The sequence below is a fragment of the Bos taurus genome, chromosome 9 (genome assembly GCF_002263795.3).
Source record: "Bos taurus isolate L1 Dominette 01449 registration number 42190680 breed Hereford chromosome 9, ARS-UCD2.0, whole genome shotgun sequence".
NCBI lineage: Eukaryota > Metazoa > Chordata > Mammalia > Artiodactyla > Bovidae > Bos > Bos taurus.
Window position 1 is genome coordinate 67245438 of NC_037336.1, and position 19751 is coordinate 67265188.

A 19751-nucleotide genomic window follows, 5' to 3' on the forward strand; every position below is an offset into this window, starting at 1 on the left:
GTGATAATAGCGGAGCTTGGAGAATTCATAGGAAGAGTCCTAGACAGCCATGGAACTATGCCTGGAAGAAAGAGAATTGACATCTTAGCTGAGACCAGAAGGATGTGTAAAGTACATCTGTGCTAACGAGAGCAGTAGGGAGACATAAAACATGTTTGACAAAGGCTCATAAATGAGAGAGATTTATGACACAGAAGGGAAAGTGAAAATAATTCAGTGGCCTGGAATGTATTAATAGTAAGCATCTAATAAATATTTCTGAATGAATGAGAGACTGACTGACTAAATGAATGAGTTAGAAATATTGAAGTATGAAGAGGTATACCAGAGATAAAGTTTTGTAAGCATGTGTGTTAGGCCTTCAGAGAATTTCATTTTCTGGATATACAAATGAACAGTATTTGGGTGAATAAAAATTACAATAAAACAACAACCATCAGTTGGAGGAAATAAAATATGGGGAAAAGAAAATGAAAAAAGGACTTCAATAAACTGTGCCTGATAGAACTGGAAATAATGGCTTGAAAAATGGTTATAATACCCCATTTTCTCACTAAGATCCTAAAGATTCTTTCAAAATATTATTTATTTACTTTTGGCTGTCCTGGGCCTTTGTTGCTGCACGGGTTTTTTTCTCTAGTTGTAGTGAACAGGGGCTACTCTCCAGCTGCAACCTGCAGACTTCTCATTGGGGTGGCTTCTCTTGTTGCAGAGCATAGGCTTTAAGGCTCTTGGGCTTCAGTAGTTGCAGCATGTGGGTTCAGTAATTGTGGTTTCCAGGCTCTAGAGCACAGGCTCAGTAGATGTGGTCCACAGGCTTAGTTGCTCCATAGCATGTAGGATCTTCCTTGATAAGGAATCCAACCCATGTCAGTGGTATTGGCAGGTGGATTCTTTACCACTGAGCCACCAGAGAAGCCCCAAGAACCTAATGATTCTTGATAGAGAAATCTCTAGTCTGAAATGTTTAAATATTTTATTAACTGGTTTTATGCATGACATTTTGTAAATTGTATTGTTTATCCAGTGTATTTTTATTACCCATGCATTAATTTTCATATATTCATATATTTTCATATTTTTAAGACTTTAAAAGTATTGCATTGATTTGGAAGAGTTTTGAAAACAAACCACACTGAAATTTTTCTGATGAGATAAGAAAGTTTATTTTTCAATAACTAGTTATATATAGTAAACATAATGATAACCCATAAAGATAATACATTTAGTAATAAAATTTCCTTCTAAAGACAAGGTAGTATGTAACTGTTAATTAACTTTACTGATAGCTATTGCATATTCATAGGGTTTAAAGAATCTATAGTTTAAATATACTGTTGTGTTTTCATGGACTCTAGTGTAACTAACAGCATACCAATTTATAGTTTGGACTATGAAATAGAATATCAATGGATAGATTTACTTTTCTTGTGCTAAAATTAAGTTGAATAGTCCTTACATTGAAATACAATATCTTAGGACATGTGTGTCTTTCTCGGCTGAAAATAGCCTGTTGAAATAAAACTTAAAGTTAACTAATGTTTAACTAATAATAGCAAATATAGTAGACCTTGATGTAAGTAAATTGTAAGATCAAAGCTGTTAATTCCTAATTATCTCTAAATCAACTTAAAATGCTTTGATAGAAAATGATATAAAGGATTACTGATTTTAATTTCATACTATGGAAATACCGTACTCAAAGATTTACTCATATAAAAACAGAAAAATTGATTACTCTATGAAATTGATCTTCAAGTAGGAGGCCAGTTAAATATTTAGAATTTATGTTTCTTTATCCAAATATTTTTACTTAGCACTTATATTTTTAAGGTGCTGTACTGTTTTCTGGGGATATATCAGTTAACAAAGTAGATTAAAAATCTTGAAATGCTTGGGACTTGTACTCTAGAGAGTAGAGAGAAATAATCAACAAAGAGGTAAATCATATTCATGGTGTGTTAAGAGGAAATGTAGTGTGGAGAAAGATGAAGCAGGTAGAGGAGAATAGTAAGTGCCAGGATGAAGTTTGCATTGGAATTAGATAGTCTTGGAAGGACTCACTGAAAAGGCCTAATCAAGGAGATCAGCCCTGGGATTTCTTTGGAAGGAATGATGCTAAAGCTGAAACTCCAGGACTTTGGCCACCTCATGCGAAGAATTGACTCATTGGAAAAGACTCTGATGCTGGGAGGGATTGGGGGCAGGAGGAGAAGGGGATGGCAGAGGATGAGATGGCTGGATGGCATCACTGACTTGATGGATGTGAGTCTGAGTGAACTCCAGGAGTTGGTGATGGACAGGGAGGCCTGGTGTACTGTGATTCATGGGGTCACAAAGAGTCGGACACGACTGAGCTTTTGACTGAACTGAACTGAACTAAAGCAAGATTTGAAATGAGAAAGTGAGCATTGCAATATCTGGGAGAATAACATTCCAGGCAAGGGACCCAAGTTTAAAAGCCCTGAGGTAAGATCCTATCTGGCATGCCCAAACAAAATTGGCAGCCTGGTGGGAGCAGTGTGGTTGAGGGATAAAGTAGGAAAAGAGCTCTAGAAAATCATTGTTTTCTTCTTCGGCAGTTTTAGTGGGTAGGGATGGGGCGCTGACATTGCAGATAGTATAGGATCTCTCAGTTCATTGTAAAAATTTGGCTTTTATTGACAGTAAAATAGAGAACCACTGGAAAGTCTTACAGAAAAGCATGACATGACCAGGGTTATAGTTTATAAGGCATATTTAGAGAGCTCCCTGAAACAGATGCAGACCTCAACACAATTTGAAAGCCCATTTTTGAGGCACCAAATGATGAGGAGAGAATAAAAGCTTTTGTTCTCATTCAGGAAATAATGACTTTTGGGCAGTTTGATGGTGATGAATGTGGTTATGGCATGAGGCTTGAGATGAGAATAGACCTCTTTTGCTATGGTTTACACCATTTTCATAAAGTTAATGACCAGCTTTTAGCTTTTGCATGAACCTATTGAAGAGGAATTTCTTTGTAGAAGTTATTGAAGATCATCTGGCAAACAGAAGGAAAGAAATCATAGACCAACTTGCAGTGTGAGTAAGAGCTGGCTTTGTTTGGTTTACAGTATTTTAAATTATTAATGTTAAACTTGTGGTTTTTGTTTTTAAGAAATACAGAGAATGAATTGATGGAAACATTTACCAAAAACTTAGGAAAAGAAAAAACAAAAGCAAACAGAAAAACATCTGCTATGTTGCCAAAAAACTCCTAAGGAGCTAAGAGCAGTAGCAGGGTGACCTGTTCAGATCATTATTGTAGTACACAAGTTCAAGGTGATGAAAGCCTGGACCAAGGTGGCTTTAGGGGAGATGGTGAGAAGTGTTTGAATGCTGGGTATGTTTTGAAGGTAAAGTCAACAAGATTTGCAGAAAAACTAGTTGTAAGAAGGAAAACAAAAGCAGGCAAGCATGACTCCAAGTTGTGAGTCCAGGGTAGTTGAAAGGATAAAATTATTTAATGAGATTGGAAACACTGGGAGATGAAGAATAGAACTCAATTTGAGATACAAGTTTGAGGTACCTATTAGACAGTCACTTAAAGGGATTAAGAAGGCAGTTGGATTCTGCATCTGGACCTCAAGAGGAGGGGTCAAGCCTGGAGATGTTAAGTGTGGCAGGCATCAGTATAGGTGACATTTAAATCTGCAAGCTTTGCTGAGATCACTATGTGGGTAAGTGTGGATCGAACAGAAGACAAGGCCAAGGACTGGGCACTGTGGTATTCCAATTTTAGAAAGTTAGGGAGGAGAAAATGTAGTAAGTCTTGAGCGGGATCGAGAAGAGTAGCTGAAGATGTAAGAGGAAAAAAAAGACAGTGTGGTGTCCTGGAAATCAGTGGAGCAATCAATTGTTTCAAATGCTGCTATTAGATCAAGTATGATGGAGGCTGAAAGTTGATCATTTGGGGGTTTCTGTTGACCACCTAGAGCCCGAGTCAGAGCCTTTGTTTGCTTTGTGCTGGAAACACAGTGACACGCCGTCACCTTTTCTTAACCTTCATATCGCTCACTCCCTGTCTCCAAAGATACGCTTGCTTTCTTTTTTCCCTCCCACTGGATAAAATACAAGTGATTGAGTTCATTTTTCAGAGTTTTTATTGTGATCTTATTCTCCTTCTCTGAACTAATATATAAATTATGATTAGATCTAAGAGGTTCCTCAAGGCTTAGCCACTCGTTTATATACACATTCTTTAACCATACCTATAGATAGTTGAGCTCATCTGACACATATGAAAATTCTTGTTGTATCTCCTGATGTCACCTTACTCTCAAACTGTTGTACCTGTTTCTTTGGCACACCTAGAAATTGATGAATCAAAGGGGATTTCAAAATGTTCATCAAGTTGTCAGTTTCATCTACTTCCATTTCTCATTTCAAAGATTCTTACCATTATTAATGATCCTTAAGTAGCCTTCATTCTTTCACGTATCCGTTTACTCAACAAACTTGTATCATTGGGAGGGGTATTAGGAGTGTAGCTCTGCCAGTAATCTAAAGCAGATGTAGTAATATAATAGAAAAATATAATAATAATAATATGAACATAATTACCTAGATTAAAAATTGTATTACTTGCTTCATAAATCATTTTTAGTTAAATTCTAATCATTAAGGTAAAAATACCCATAGAGGCCCCCAAATCTTAGCCATCTGCAAGTAAATGTGATTTATATGGTATCCTTATACTAAAAAAAGATGATGGTTTCGATGGGTAGAGCATATTAATTTGGTCATTTGGTCATAAAAAGAGACGTTTCTTTTTTTCTTTTTATCTACAAAAACTAATTTCAGAGAAGAGTAACTTTTAAATCTAAAACCAATTGTTTAATCAGGCTGATATTTTCAGTTGGAATGAATTCCTTTGACAGCTTGAACATACATCCACCGACATGTCTGTAATGGAAATCATTTCAGAAGACACTAGACTGACACAGACTTCCCATGGCTTCGCAGCAAGACAGTGGTAGTCTTGAGGAATGATACTTTTCATCTTTTTGAAGATAGACACTCTCCAGTTGTCACCCCACAGGAAATCAGGAAGCATGCTAAACTCCAGTGGACTTGGAATTACACAGCCAAGTGCCAGTGGAAATAGCCTATCCAATATTATGATTCATTTTGAAGGAGAGTTTAAAAAAAAAACGGAAAAGGAAAAAAATGGAAGTAAGCTGCAAGCAACATGGCCAAACAGCTGTCTGGTTTTCTGTCTCAGAAACAGCTTGGAACTAACTATTCTCACAAGATCTCTTGGCAGAGTAGCCTGATGAAAATACAAAAGCTGTGAGGAGAAGTGTTCTTTTGCTGAATCCTTTCTGTAGCTATCATATGGTGTATGATATGATTTAGGTGTTCAAATTTAGGTGTTCAAACCTAAATTTGAACATGTGCATCATTTTTTTAAAGTTCCTTTATGTTTAAATGAGGGACTTATTAATTCTATGTACGGAACAAGTGCAGTTCACTGTAGCATTAACACCAAATAAGCCTTAATAGTTTTTAGAAACATTAATCCTGGACATGTTCTGATTTCCTTTTTTTCAAATGGCTTTTTTAGAAGCAGTCAAGGAAGATCTTGCTAAGACAAATTTAAGTGTGAATTCAAGGACACTGGTGATTTTTTGGGTGCCAAAATTAACCTCTAAGGGGAACTCATTTTAGCTGCTGTATACATCTATTTATTCATTCTTTAACATTTAATGGATACCGTCTTAAGTAGTAGAGACAACTTGACTTTAAATACACTTCTGGCTCACCTGCTAGATGCCAGAACTGTGAAATATACAAGATCTATGTTACTCTTCAAATGTTCAGTGTCAGAGGGAGGACATTCAGCATTTCGAGATTCATTATTTTAGGAGACCTTGAATTTTATCATCCTCAAATGTTGATTAAGTGAATTTATTTTTTATTAAGTATTCAAAGTAGAGTCAATTAGCTGGGACATTTCATATTTTTATCATGAGGCATTTTGAGTCTATCCTTTGTGACATCAGAATTAGTTTCTCATCTCAGAGTTTGCTGTGTTTATTCCTCTAGTGACTCAGTAGTTTATTGGCAGTCAGTTTGTAAAATGCTCTCGGGGATTATCTAGATGCAGAATGTTAGGAATGGAAACACATATTGCTTCTCCTGTCAAAAAAATGTATTTAACACACATGATATATCATCTTGCAAAAGTGGATGAAAATTCCAGTGGGTGACCTCAAGTCACAGTTTCCAGTGACTTACAGACTGTCATGTTTCTGAATAGCTCCCAGCCTAGCACAGGGCTCCTTTCTTCTTGTAATCCTGTCTCTTTAGCCTCCTGTTTGTGCATATACACAGTATGTGCATGTGTTCAGCCCAAAACCCACCACTCAATTTCAATTTCTTTAACAGTTTTGATTTGATTTGGTTTATTGCATAGGTAAGAATGCTTTTACAAAGTACAAAAAATTGAACGTACTTTTTCCTACCTGTATTTTGAGAATTTCCTCATTCTTTTGTGTGGTACACATAATTCACTATATAGATGTATAATTTATTTAACCCATCTCTTATTGATGGATATTAGGTTCTTTCCAGTCTTTTGCTATTATCAAAAAATATTTTAGAAATGCGGTGCATTTTTGCATATCATTAATTACATGTTAATTGTATACACACACACACATATACTAATAAAACATCTGTGTAGTGTAATTTCCCAGAAGTGGAATTTCTAAGTAAAAAACTCTGTGCATTTGTAATTTTGACAGTTATTGCTAAATTCACCTTTATAAGGACTTATACCATTTTACATTCAACCTGTAAATGTGTAATAATTGTTGTACCCCTTTTAGTCTTGTCATCAGGGAGTATTATTAATATTTTAGGATTCGACAACTTGAAAAAATGGAGAAAGCTTTTAGAGTGGATTTAATTAAGAGTTCTGTTATAAATGAGGTTCACTATCTTATCAGAAGTTTAATAGCCATTTCTATTTCTGTTTCTTTAAATAGTTATATTTCTGTGTTATGTCATCAGTATTTTTTCTTGTTGATTTATAGAAGTTCTTTAGGCATTAGAAAAATAATTCCTTTATATGTGATAGAAGTACTTCTTATTTTATGTAACCGTTTACCTCCCCCCAACCCCCATTAGAATTTTCTGCTCTCGAAATCCCTGTGAGAGCATGTGGGCCTCAATTCACCTTTGAAGGATAATCATTTCTCTGATTTTTTATGGAAAATGGCATGGTTAGATTTGATTTCTTCTGGTGTCAATTTTGCAAAATTATTTTCCTAAAGAATATTCCATTCTACTCAAATTTTAATATATTTTCAAACAGCATATTTTTCGTAGAATGTGTTATAGCCTTGGTAAATTTTGCCTTCTTAAGCTATCATTTTCTAAAAAAGAAATAACAAAAGCCACCTTATGGAAATGTCTCACTGTGATTGGAGATTTGCATAATTTTTCTGGTAATGTGTCAATTTTTACTCTCTTTATACATTTTAAGACAATATAATTAGATACTTTCAAGCTCAGAATAAAAATAAATTTGAGTTCCTGATGATTTCTTGTTTTTGTCTGATATTTTGTTTTCTGGTTTCCCACCAGAAAATATATGGGAATATATGCCAGAATCTTAAATAATTTTTGGCTGCAATAATTTTCAGAAAAAGAATGACTGATTTAAGAATTTTTGGAAATCCTAGGAAGTTCAAGTAGATGCACTGACTTGGAACATAGAAACATAATTAATTGCAGTATATAGAAAATGCCTGAAATAGAAACAAATAAATTGCAGGTACATGTACATTCATCATATTCCTCAATTACTTCACTGCATTCTAGTAAATATGAACCTGTATCTGCCTAACTGAGAGAAGGGGAGCTTAACTATTTGTCTAAGAAAAGTTAAATAAAACCAGATATGTAAATCTTGGTAACTTAATTGTTAAATTATTTCCCAAATTGTGTAGATTCATATTTCTTTGATCAATGGGAGACCGAGTGCTGATGATCCTTCTCCTGAACTGCTAGAATTTACCTCTGCTCGTTATATTCGCCTGAGGTTTCAGAGAATCCGCACCTTGAATGCCGATTTGATGATGTTCGCTCACAAAGACCCAAGAGAAATTGACCCCATCGTCACACGAAGAGTAAGTTATGAGGAATCATATTGGAATCTGTGAATAATATTGGGCCTATTGTTTTAATTGCCTGTTAAATAGTTTTACTTTAAAAAATTTTTTAATGATGTGATTCATTTATGGTTGTGCAGGGTCTTCATGCTATGTGGGTTTTTCTCTAGTTGCCGGGAGCGAGGGCTACTCTCTAGCAGCGGGGCGTAGACTTCTCACCGTGGTGGCTCCTCTTGTTCCAGAACATGGGCTCTGGTGCCCACAGACCTCAGTAGTTGCGGCTTCCAGGCGCTAGAGCACTGGCCCAGTGGCCGTGATGCATGGGCTCAGCTGCTCTGCCGCGTGGCGTCTTCCCAGGCTGGGGATTCTTTACCACTGAGCCTCCAGGAAAGCCATCAGGCATAATTTAGATTCTAGTTTTCCATGCTCCTATCTGCTGAGAGAGGCTTGGGAGCTGGGAGTCCTCAGCCACAGTCCTTGGCTGTGCCATCAAAACCTCTGGGGCCTCTGGGGAGCGCCTGCTCCTCCCTCAGTCGTGTCTGACTCTTTGCGACCCTGCGGACTGTAGCCCGCCAGGCTCCTCTGTCCATGGGATTTCCCAGGCAAGAATACTGGAGTGGGGTGGCATTTCCTTCTCCATAATTGTCTGTTAAATAGTTTTAAAAAAATAGTTTTCAGTGGAGGAATGAAAGACTTTAAAATTTCATGGACCTTCCTTTGTTTAAATCCAGCCTCTGGGCCACTTATTAGATGTGTAAAAAATATCAAACTTTTTAACATTTCTAAACTTTAGTTTCCTCTTGGTACAGTGGAGCTCATACTGCCTAGTGTATTCTCTTGATTTTGAGGACAAAGTTAGTTTTTCTACACTTTGGGTTATCTGTACAACTATTATAATTGGCCTTGTGGGCTTGTAACCCACACTAAGAAATACATTTTATATCATGACTCAGTACATATACACACACGGGCAGACACTCACACCACATCACATCCTGATAAACTTTAATATGCATGGAATCAACTGGTGATGTTGTGGAAATGCAGATTTGAATTCAGTAGATCTAGGACAGAACTGAAAAACAGTAATTCTAACAATTTTGCAGGTGATATGGATGCCACTGGTCCATGGACCATTTTATCTAAATAAATAATTTAGCTTCATGCTTCTTTAATGAATCACAATGCATTTCTAGTTCAAAAGAATACAGATACTAGGGAAAAAACTGATTGTATACACTTTTATTTTCCTTTATGAATTGAATATCAGGAAAAATAATGATTATAGCATCCTTTCAACATATCAGTGGAAACAGAAGCTAGTAAAGGTGTTGTTTTCAAACAGAAATTTGAGAGATTATGACATAGATGATCTGCCCAGGTTCAGGCAGTTCAGTTCAGTCGCTCAGTCATGTCTGACTCTTTGTGACCTCATGAACCACAGCACACCAGGCCTCCCCGTCCATCACCAACTCCCGGAGTCCACCCAAACCCATGACCATTGAGTCTGTGATGTCATCCAACCATCTCATCTTCTGTCGTCCCCTTCTTCTCCTGCCCTCAATCTTTTCCAGCATCAGGGTCTTTTCAAATGAGTCAACTCTTTGCATGAGGTAGCCAAAGTATCAGAGTTTCAGCCTCATTATCAGTCCTTCCAATGAACACCCAGGACTGATCTCCTTTAGGATGGACTGGTTGGATCTCCTTGAAGTCCAAGGGACTCTCAAGAGTCTTCTCCAACACCACAGTTCAAAAGCATCAATTCTTCGGCGCTCAGCTTTCTTTATAGCTCAGGTTGCTATGAGTCATAACTATGCTTCCTCCTATTCCCATGTCCCGCCAGGTTCTCTGGTTTATGTCATCTCCCTTTTATGCATGTATGCAACCAAGACAGTATTAGCTAGAGACTCAGTTCAGTAGTAAATCCATAAATCAAATACATGCAAACAGAATATCTACTGTGTGACTAGAAGCAAAGGAGAAAAGAGGATTGTAGGGAGAAACTGAGATTGTGAGACAAAACATTGTTCCACAATGACCCTACTGGGGTTCAACTGTTGCCACCAGGTAGCAAAGTGCTGAGCCTACAGACTGAATATTGAAGGGCAGTGCTTTTCACAAATATGTGAGGACTCCTCATACATTTTCTCATTGCTTAACTTCCTCACACCTAACTTCTCCATCATTACAAAATAACTTTTAAAGTCTTATGTCCTCATAGAACACATGTTGGATGTTTTAGTGCCCTTTCCAAACCTGAAATAATTTTGCCTTGTATTATATTTCAGTCTATTGTAAATTGTCTTCTGCAAAAGTAATCATTATTTTACAGCAAAGTTTAGATTCCTCACTTATTAAAAAATCACTTTTAATTATAATTTTGGCATGACTTAAAAATACACACCAAGGAAGACTGAATAATTTTGAAGTGAAATTTAATCTTTCCTGACAGTATATCTATCAAAGAAAAAAATCAATGGAAGTAAACGTGTTCCTTTTATCATCTTTTGCTGAAGGCAGAGAGGGTGTTGGGGTGCACATCTATTATTTATAACTTCATTGTATATGAACCTTTAAAATAGTGCAGTAAAGTTCAACATTAATTATGTTTTTGGAAGTACTCAAGTTCTGTAAACCCTACATATAAATTTAAATGTATAAAAATAGGATATTGAATTTTAACTCTTCTTCATGACTTAGAAATGAAGCATTACACATTTATATTTAAAGCAGTTTTAAAAACATCCACAAAACTTCTGTATCAGCATTCTGAGCAACTATGCCTGTTTTATCTGTATTATTAGGTGATGAAGTTAGTGAAACGCAGAGTTTAACGTCTAAATGAAATATAAACTTCCTTGCAAGTTACAATAGTGTGAGGTGTAAGTGTATCAAGTAAGATAAAGTAACACAAAATATTATAAAAGATACTGTATGTAAACAGCAAAAACAAAAAGAAAAAATGTTTAAAAAAGAAGTAAATTAGAAAAGAGAATTTGTGGTCAGAGAACTCAGATTTGTATCTATCTATTTATTCTCACTAAATATGTGTGTGTGTGTTTAGTGTAAATAATTGGAATAATAGAACTATCTACCACTGTGATGACTATTTAGATTCCACAAGATAATATGAAGTACTTTCACAACTAACTATAACTTGTGATATACAAATTAGTTAAAATTTTTTAATTGTTCAGTTGTATAAATTATGAGTAACCTTTCAAAAATAGCTAGGTAGATGAAAATAATTTGAGGCAGTCCTATGTTAACCTAAACAGAAAGGTAATTGCATGAACATTTTAACATAATAATGAAGAAATAGTGTTCTGCACATCTAGTTTATGTCTTGCATTATATTAAACCAATCTTGTAGTTAATTACTTTTCATGTGCTTCTTGATATGCTTAAGAAATGTGTCATCATGAGCACCCTTTCCCTTACATTTGTTGATTCTTTTCAAATTCATTAAGTAGAACAGTCTGCGTATGATTCGTGAACGCTGGCATTCCTAAAATGATAATAAAAGACGTTTTCTGTCTTTCAACTTTTATGAAGAATTATTGTCCTTGCTTCCCCCGACCCCGTAACAATTTGCTTTTGATAATAAATGCTCCAGCATGGAGTTTCTGTACTGTGCAGCACTTTGTATTGTTGTGGGAAATAAATTTCTAAAATGCCCACCTAACATGAACTATAGAGGCATTCTGCCCCTGGAACATTGTTTCAATGTGAGGAGTTACTGGATACTCTTGTGAGCCTTCAGTTGTTCTAGAGCTTCCAACTAAGGGTAGAAGCATAAAGCCAAGTTTTTAACTGAATGCTCCTTCCACCTTGCAGTAGTCTTAACAGGATTTCTCTCTGGATTGCTTTTTGCAGTATTACTACTCGGTCAAGGATATTTCGGTCGGAGGGATGTGCATCTGCTACGGTCATGCCAGGGCTTGTCCACTTGATCCAGTGACAAATGTATGTATATTTTTAGGCTGCTTAGGTAAAATGAAGCTCTGAACTGTAAAATGCTTCATGAGAAGCTTTGCTGACAGGGACGCTGTGAATGGGTGTCAGATCCCCACTTAGACGGCGTAACAGAAAGCCATGCCAGGGTGAAATAGAGCTGGCAGTTAGGATGATAGACTTTGAAGGGCGCCATTACAGTATCAGAAAACAGATTAGTTTTTTCCCAAAAAGGCTCCAAACCAGTCTATCTATTTTGAAACCTCTCTAGCTATGACAGCCTGCTGTATGATTTAGCTTTAGAGAATGCCTGTCATCAATCAACCTCTTTCTTTTATGAATTTTCATCAAAAAATATTAATGCAAACAAATGAAAAATGTACCTGGAAGTAAATATAAATGACCATGGAACCAGAGACCAAGGTAAGATGGGGCAGTAAGGAGTAGAGTAAAAGAGAGTATTCAAGAGAGCTTGAAATCGCGAGGTCAGAAAATGCTGGAATGGTTTTAGGTTGCATTTTTCATTAATGACAATGTATTAAGTGAACATAACCTAAGCAAAGAAGATGAATGAGCATCTGTTTTTCTCAGGCATAAACAATCTGGTGAAATACAGAATCATCTACTTTATGTATGGCAGAAATATTTTGGATAGTAAGATCAGTGAATGTAGCTACCTAGGTAAACACTTTTTCCTACGACAACTGTAATACAAATGATATTTCTTTCAAAGCTAGTTTTCTGAGTAATGCATCATAGTATTACTTCCTATGGAAGATTCAAATCCCTGGAATAGTTTTCTTCACAAGGTTGTGGTCCTGCTTTCTGCAGGGTGTGGGCACTATCTATCAGATGTACTGAGGAGCAGTATTTCCCAAGATTTGAGAACCTGCACAGCAGCCTTGGAAGGACGGTTCCATGCAGTGAAATAAGACTGTACTCAAAACACTTGCAGACAGGAGATTCAGGCTTGGAGTATTAGATTTCTCCTCTATCCCTGCCTCTCCATGCCTTGCCATCTACTCTCTCCCCTCTTCCTATGCTAAATGCTAATAGTCAGTTCACTTCAGTCGTTCAGTCGTGCCCAACTCTTTGCAACACCATGCACTGCAGCACACCAGGCTTCTTTGTCCATCAACAACTCCCAGAGCTTGCTCAAACTCATGTGCATTGAGTCAGTGATGCCATCCAACCATCTTGTCCTCTGTCACCCGCTTCTCCTCCTGCCCTCAATCTTTCCCAGCATCAGGGTCTTTTCTAATGAGTCAGCTCTTCGGATCAGGTGGCCAAAGTATTGGAGCTTCCACTTCAGCATCAGTCCTTCCAATGTTAATAGTACTTTGATGGAAACCTTAAAATGGATACATCCAACCCAGAAAACCTGTGGATCTCAGGAATTAGAGAAGTGATTCTAGTCTTCAAGACCACTCCTGATTGGGCCTTCATTCTCTGCTCATCTGAGCCCAGTGATTCCAGTACCAGCCTGAACCTCCCTCCCAAAGCTGGTGATCAAATATGTTCATCACTCCCGCTGCTGGAACCTCTTCCTTCCCAGACTGACAGGAGTTTTAGATTTTGGTTCAGAGGCTCCATGTTTTCTCTTGTCTTCATTCTACCTTTCAGGAGAAACCCCTCATTTATGGTTCCAAAGAATGCTGAAATATGCTTCCCCACCCTGCCCCCAACTTTTTTTCTTTTTTTACTAGAAATCCCGCTGTGAATGTGAGCATAACACGTGTGGTGATAGCTGTGACCAGTGCTGTCCTGGATTCCATCAGAAACCTTGGAGAGCAGGCACTTTTCTGACCAAAAGTGAATGTGAAGGTATGTTCCAGACAGTCAAACACCATGTGTAAGTCTTCCTTTCCTGGGGCACAGGTGGTGTAAACACATGCTGATTTCAGGTGAACTCGTATGTCAAATTCATATGCATTTCATCCAAGACAGTAGCTGTAAGCTCTTTTACTCTCCTGTTTTAAAGTTTTCAAGATTTTATTTTTTTGACAAATATTTACAAAATACTTATGAATTTACCACTATGTGAGAATGCAGCCTACCAGGCTCCTCAGTCCATGGGATTTGCCAGGCAAGAGTACTAGAGTGGGCTGCCATTGCCTTCTCTGAGAGAATTATGAGATGTAGATAAAAGCATAATATACACTTACTGTTATCAGGTGTGAATCTAAAGTTTATAGCATAACATATATGAACTTCTGAAAGTGTTAGTCTCTCAGTCATGTCCAACTCTTTTGTGGCCCCAGGAACTGTAGCCCACCAGACTCCTCTGTCCATGGGATTTCCCAGGTAAGAATACTGGAGTGGGTTACCATTTTCTTTTCCTGGTGATCTTTCTAACCCAGGGATTGAACCCAGGTCTCCTGAATTGCAGGCAGATTCTTTACTGTCTAAGCCACCAGGTAAGCCCCTATATGAACTTCTGCTAAACTATAAATCCAAACAACTAGCCAGAAAGCCCCATTTAACTAAATTCAAATATTACCATTTTAGCAAATCACATTTAGTGAAGCACCCAATCACATTTTTTTTTCAGTTCAAGAGGTACATATGGCCTCCAACACAGGCTTGGAAGACATTTTAAACTAATAGTAATAAACTATTACTATTTTAGTAATAGTACACACACACACACACACACATAGAGAGAGGGAGAGAGAAATGTAAATAAACATACAGTAAAACCTACTGGATATAGAGATTACCCTTCTAAACAGGTATGTTTATAAAATGCTTATCAAACCAGTATAGCTGCAGGTTCTCTGCCTGTTCTCCTTTTATATAGTTCCTCCCCTAGTAAATAGCTTTTGAATACCTGTCATCTAATAAATGGAGAAAACCAGAGGGGAGAGATCATACCCTAAAGCTTAGACTCATTTTATTATCTGGGAAGAAGAAGGCCCCTGATTCATTAGTTATACTTAGTAAAGGGTAGGGTATGGGGACAGTAGTTGTGAAGAATAGGAGAGAAGGTAACTGGGAGAGGGCAAGAAATCAAATGAGTGGAGAAAGAATATCTATTTTAGTAATCCATTAATATTTTCAATGTGTCATTTCACATTAATAATAATATAAAATGCTAATATTAGAAATGGTATCAGTGACAATCACAGAGTGCCTGATGAACTATGGACAGAGGTTCTTGACATTATACGGGAGACAGGGATCAAGACCATCCCCAAGAAAAAGAAATGCAAAAAAGCAAATGGCTATCTGGGGAGGCCTTACAAATAGCTGTGAAAAGAAGAGAAGTGAAAAGCAAAGGAGAAAAGGAAAGATATAAGATTCTGAATGCAGAGTTCCAAAGAAGAGCAAGGAGAAATAAGAAATCCTTCCTCAGCAATCAATGCAAAGAAATAGAGGAAAACAACAGAATGGGAAAGACTAGAGATCTCTTCAAGAAAATTAGAGATACCAAGGGAATATTTCATGCAAAGATGGCTTGATAAAGGACAGAAGTGGTATAGACCTAACAGAAGCAGAAGATATTAAGAAGAGGTGGCAAGAATACACAGAAGAACTGTACAAAAAAGATCTTCATGACCCAGATAATCACGATGGTGTGATCACTGACCTAGAGCCAGACATCCTGGAATGTGAAGTCAAGTGGGCCTTAGAAAGCATCACTATGAACAAAGCTAGTGGAGGTGATGGAATCCCATTTGAGCTATTTCACATCCTAAAAGATGATGCTGTGAAAGTGCTGCACTCAATATGCCAGCAAATTTGGAAAACTCAGCAGTGGCCATAGGACAGGAAAAGGTCAGTTTTCATTCCAATCCCAAAGAAAGGCAATGCCAAAGAATGCTCAAACTACCGCACAATTGCACTCATCTCACACACTAGTAAAGTAATGCTCAAAATTCTCCAAGCCAGGCTTCAGCAGTACGTGAACCGTGAACTTCCAGATGTTCAAGCTGGTTTTAGAAAAGGCAGAGGAGCCAGAGACCAAATTGCCAACATCTACTGGATCATCGAAAAAGCAAGAGTTCCAGAAAAACATCTATTTCTGCTTTATTGACTCTGCCAAAGCCTTTGACTGTGTGGATCACAATAAACTGTGGAAAATCCTTTAAGACATGGGAATACCAGACCACCTGATCTGCCTCTTGAGAAATTTGTATGCAGGTCAGGAAGCAACAGTTAGAACTGCACATAGAACAACAGACTGGTTCCAAATAGGAAAAGGAGTACATCAAGGCTGTATACGGTCACCCTGCTTATTTAACTCCTATGCAGAGTACATCATGAGAAATGCTGGGCTAGAAGAAGCACAAGCTGGACTCAAGATTGCCAGGGGAAATATCAATAACCTCAGATATGCAGATGACACCACCCTTATGGCAGAGAGTGAAGAGGAACTAGAAAGCCTCTTGTTGAAAGTGAAAGAGGAGAGTGAAAAAGTTGGCTTAAAGCCCAGCATTCAGAAAACAAAGATCATGGGATCAGGTCCCATCATTTCATGGGAAATAGATGGGGAAACAGTGTCAGACTTTATTTTTTTGGGCTCCAGAATCACTGCCGATGGTGACTGCAGCCATGAAATTAAAAGACGCTTACTCCTTGGAAGGAAAGTTATGACCAACCTAGATAGCATATTCAAAAGCAGAGACATTACTTTGCCAACAAAGGTTCGTCTAGTCAAGGCTATGGTTTTTCCAGTGGTCATATATGGATGTGAGAGTTGGACTGTGAAGAAAACCTAGTGCTGAAGAATTGATGCTTTTAAACTGTGGTGTTGGAGAAGACTCTTGAGAGTCCCTTGGACTGCAAGGAGATCCAACCAGTCCATTCTGAAGGAGATCAGTCCTGTGTGTTCTTTGGAAGGAATGATGCTAAAGCTGAAACTCCAGTACTTTGGCCACCTCATGCGAAGAGTTGACTCATTTGAAAAGACCCTGATGCTAGGAGGGATTGGGGGCAGGAGGAGAAGGGGGCAGCAGAGGATAAGATGGCTGGATGGTATCACCGACTCGATTGACATGAGTTTGAATAAACTCCGGAAGTTGGTGATGGACAGGGAGGCCTGACGTGCTGTGATTCATGGGGTCGTAAAGAGTTAGACATGACTGAATGACTGAACTGAACTGAACTGAACTGGTGCTATAGTAATTATTAGACAGTGACAACCAAAAAAGAGCCAGTAGTGAGAAATCATAAAAACAACGGGCTATGTAAACATGTGCCAACAAGCACTCTTTTATACTTTAATATTGAATGTTGTCATTTTTGAAAACAACCCATATGTCCAGTTTTTCCTGAAGGGAAATACCCAAGAAACATAACAGATGACTGATATTGTCATATGTAGCCTAGTATTGCCATCTGTCCCGTAATGGTGACAGGGATTCTAAAGAAACCTGTGTTTCTGGAGATCTATTCAGGCCAAGATGAGACCTAAAAACAAAAACTTCTGCGGAACTATAAATCCCAACTAGTCAGAAAGCCCGATTCAATTGAATTCAAATATTAATATTTTAGCAAATCAGTCCCAATCACATTTTTTCAGTTCAAGAGGTGTCTATGGCCTCCAAAACAGGCTTGGCAGACATTTTAAACTAATGCCAACTTTATATATGAATTGAATAAAATGTATTTGTTGTGTATCATGTATCAGACATGATAGGTCCTTAAAATTATTGAATTATAAAAGAATTTAATCATAAATTATTTCCTAACTATACGTTATCTTTTAAGCCTAAGATTCTGCATATACTACAGTGTCTTGAGTCTCTTCGTTTTCTGCCCTTACCTCTTTTGCTTTTTGATTTGTGTCTGTGTGCTTGTGAAGATATTTTGGGTTAGAAATCAGTCATTGTTCTGAGAAGTATCTGGAGGAATGGGGCCCCACTACGTAGTGGTGTAAAGGGGTAAACCTTAACAGCATCAGATGCCCGACCTTTCGTTTTTCTCCCTCTACTCCCAACTCCATTCCTGATGATCCCTCAGGATCTCCACAACTTCTGCCAAATGAGAGCAGACTTTCATTCCTAAGGCTGAGTTTGAGTTGAATGACACCATGAATATCTCTTCTCAGATTTCCTTAAATTTAATAAATTTCTCTTCTGCTTGAGGAATATCAGCAGTTACAGGTGGGAGTATCATTTGCGGGTAGGGATTCCTCCCGTTGTCTCTGACTTTCTATCACACAGTTATCATAATGCAATGTTAAGTGGATCTGCAAAACCCTTTACCACTCTCCACTAATATATATCTGTTTAAACAAAGAAATGGAAAGGATGGATCAATTATTAGGATTATTAGCCGTAGGGATAGACAGAGCAACACAGAAGGAAATTTCTACTTGCCGCTCTATACATTTTTAAAAATACTGTTATTATAAAACAATTTTATCTTTCTTTGTGGGAGAGATGGGAGGTTGGATTTACAAACTGAAAAAAAAATCTATAAAATAAAGATAGGGTTTTTAACCATAAAACCTTGTATACCTAGTGCTTTCGGTGATATATATATATATTCATAAGAGTTTATATGAAAATTTTAGCTTCCAAGCTGAATGGTGTTCCAGTCACCTCTGAAGATTTAGAAACATCTTTTTGCAACATGACAAATCCCTCTATAAAATGAATTGTTGTTTAGTCACAACCTACAATGATTGTATTAAGTTGTGTATAACTCTGTGTGACCCCATGGTCTGTAGCCCGCTAGGTTCTTCTAACCATGGGATTTTCCAGGCAAGAATACTGGAGTTGGTTGCCATTTCCTTCTCTAGGGGATCTTCCCAATCCAAGGATTGAACCCGTGTCTTCTGCATTGGGAGGCAAATTCTTTACCACTGATCCACCAGGGAAGCCCAACCTCCCATCTCTCCTACAAAGAAAGATAAAATGAATAATTTCCTTCTAATTCACTTGAATTTAATTTGGATTTTATCAGTCTAGCTTATTTGAGGCAGGATGTATCTATAAAGTGCAAAGGGTATGTATTCCATTGCTAAGCCTGTACTAACAGACAGTTTCTATCATGTGTCATGAACATTCAGTGAAATAACAAACTGCTGATGGCAGAGTGTAAAATGGTTGTTTGTGAGTAGGTACTCTCTGTGTCCTCTGAGGCTTTAGATGGAAGATGTGCAGGTCCAGGACCTTTAAACAGCAGCCAGAGCTGTAGGCAGAGGGCCCTCATATGTGGAGTGTATGCTTCTCAAACATCAGTCTTTACCTGCCTTAGCTCATGGTTATAAGTACAGTCAGCAATACAAGTTCTAAATAATGTGAGAATAAATTTGTATTCCTCTGTGTTTCTCTCTAGTTATACTGGTAGCAGAAATCTTGACGGTTACTTGCAATATATTTTTACAGTAGATTTTTAAGAATTCTTGTACATTGTCCTAAAGATATAAAACTGCATATCATGCCTAGTGATTTATATTTGTGATTATATACTTCCCTAGAATAAAGTTTGAAAACTCTCCATTAATACAGCAACAGTGCTATATCCTAAATCAAAGCCAACAAACTGAAGAAGCTATTTGCAACAAACTGGACAAGGGGGAATATATCTTTACTGTATTAAGAGTCATAGCAATAAGAAATTTTTTTTAAAAAACTGTTAAAAATGAGCAAAGATTGAAACAGGCATTTCTCAGGAAAAAACTATGACATAACCATATAAAAAATT

At 37.4% G+C, this 19751-nt stretch overlaps 1 protein-coding gene across 1 annotated transcript in view; it reads left to right on the forward strand.

Annotated features, from left to right (window-relative positions):
* LAMA2 (laminin subunit alpha 2) overlaps positions 1 to 19751 on the forward strand; it is a 699730-nt gene that overhangs the window by 256070 nt on the left and 423909 nt on the right. Inside the window, exons 5-7 of the mRNA XM_002690220.6 lie at positions 7980 to 8159; positions 12018 to 12107; positions 13802 to 13919. Coding sequence (XP_002690266.2) covers positions 7980 to 8159; positions 12018 to 12107; positions 13802 to 13919 — 388 coding nt within the window. The remainder of the gene's footprint in view (positions 1 to 7979; positions 8160 to 12017; positions 12108 to 13801; positions 13920 to 19751) is intronic.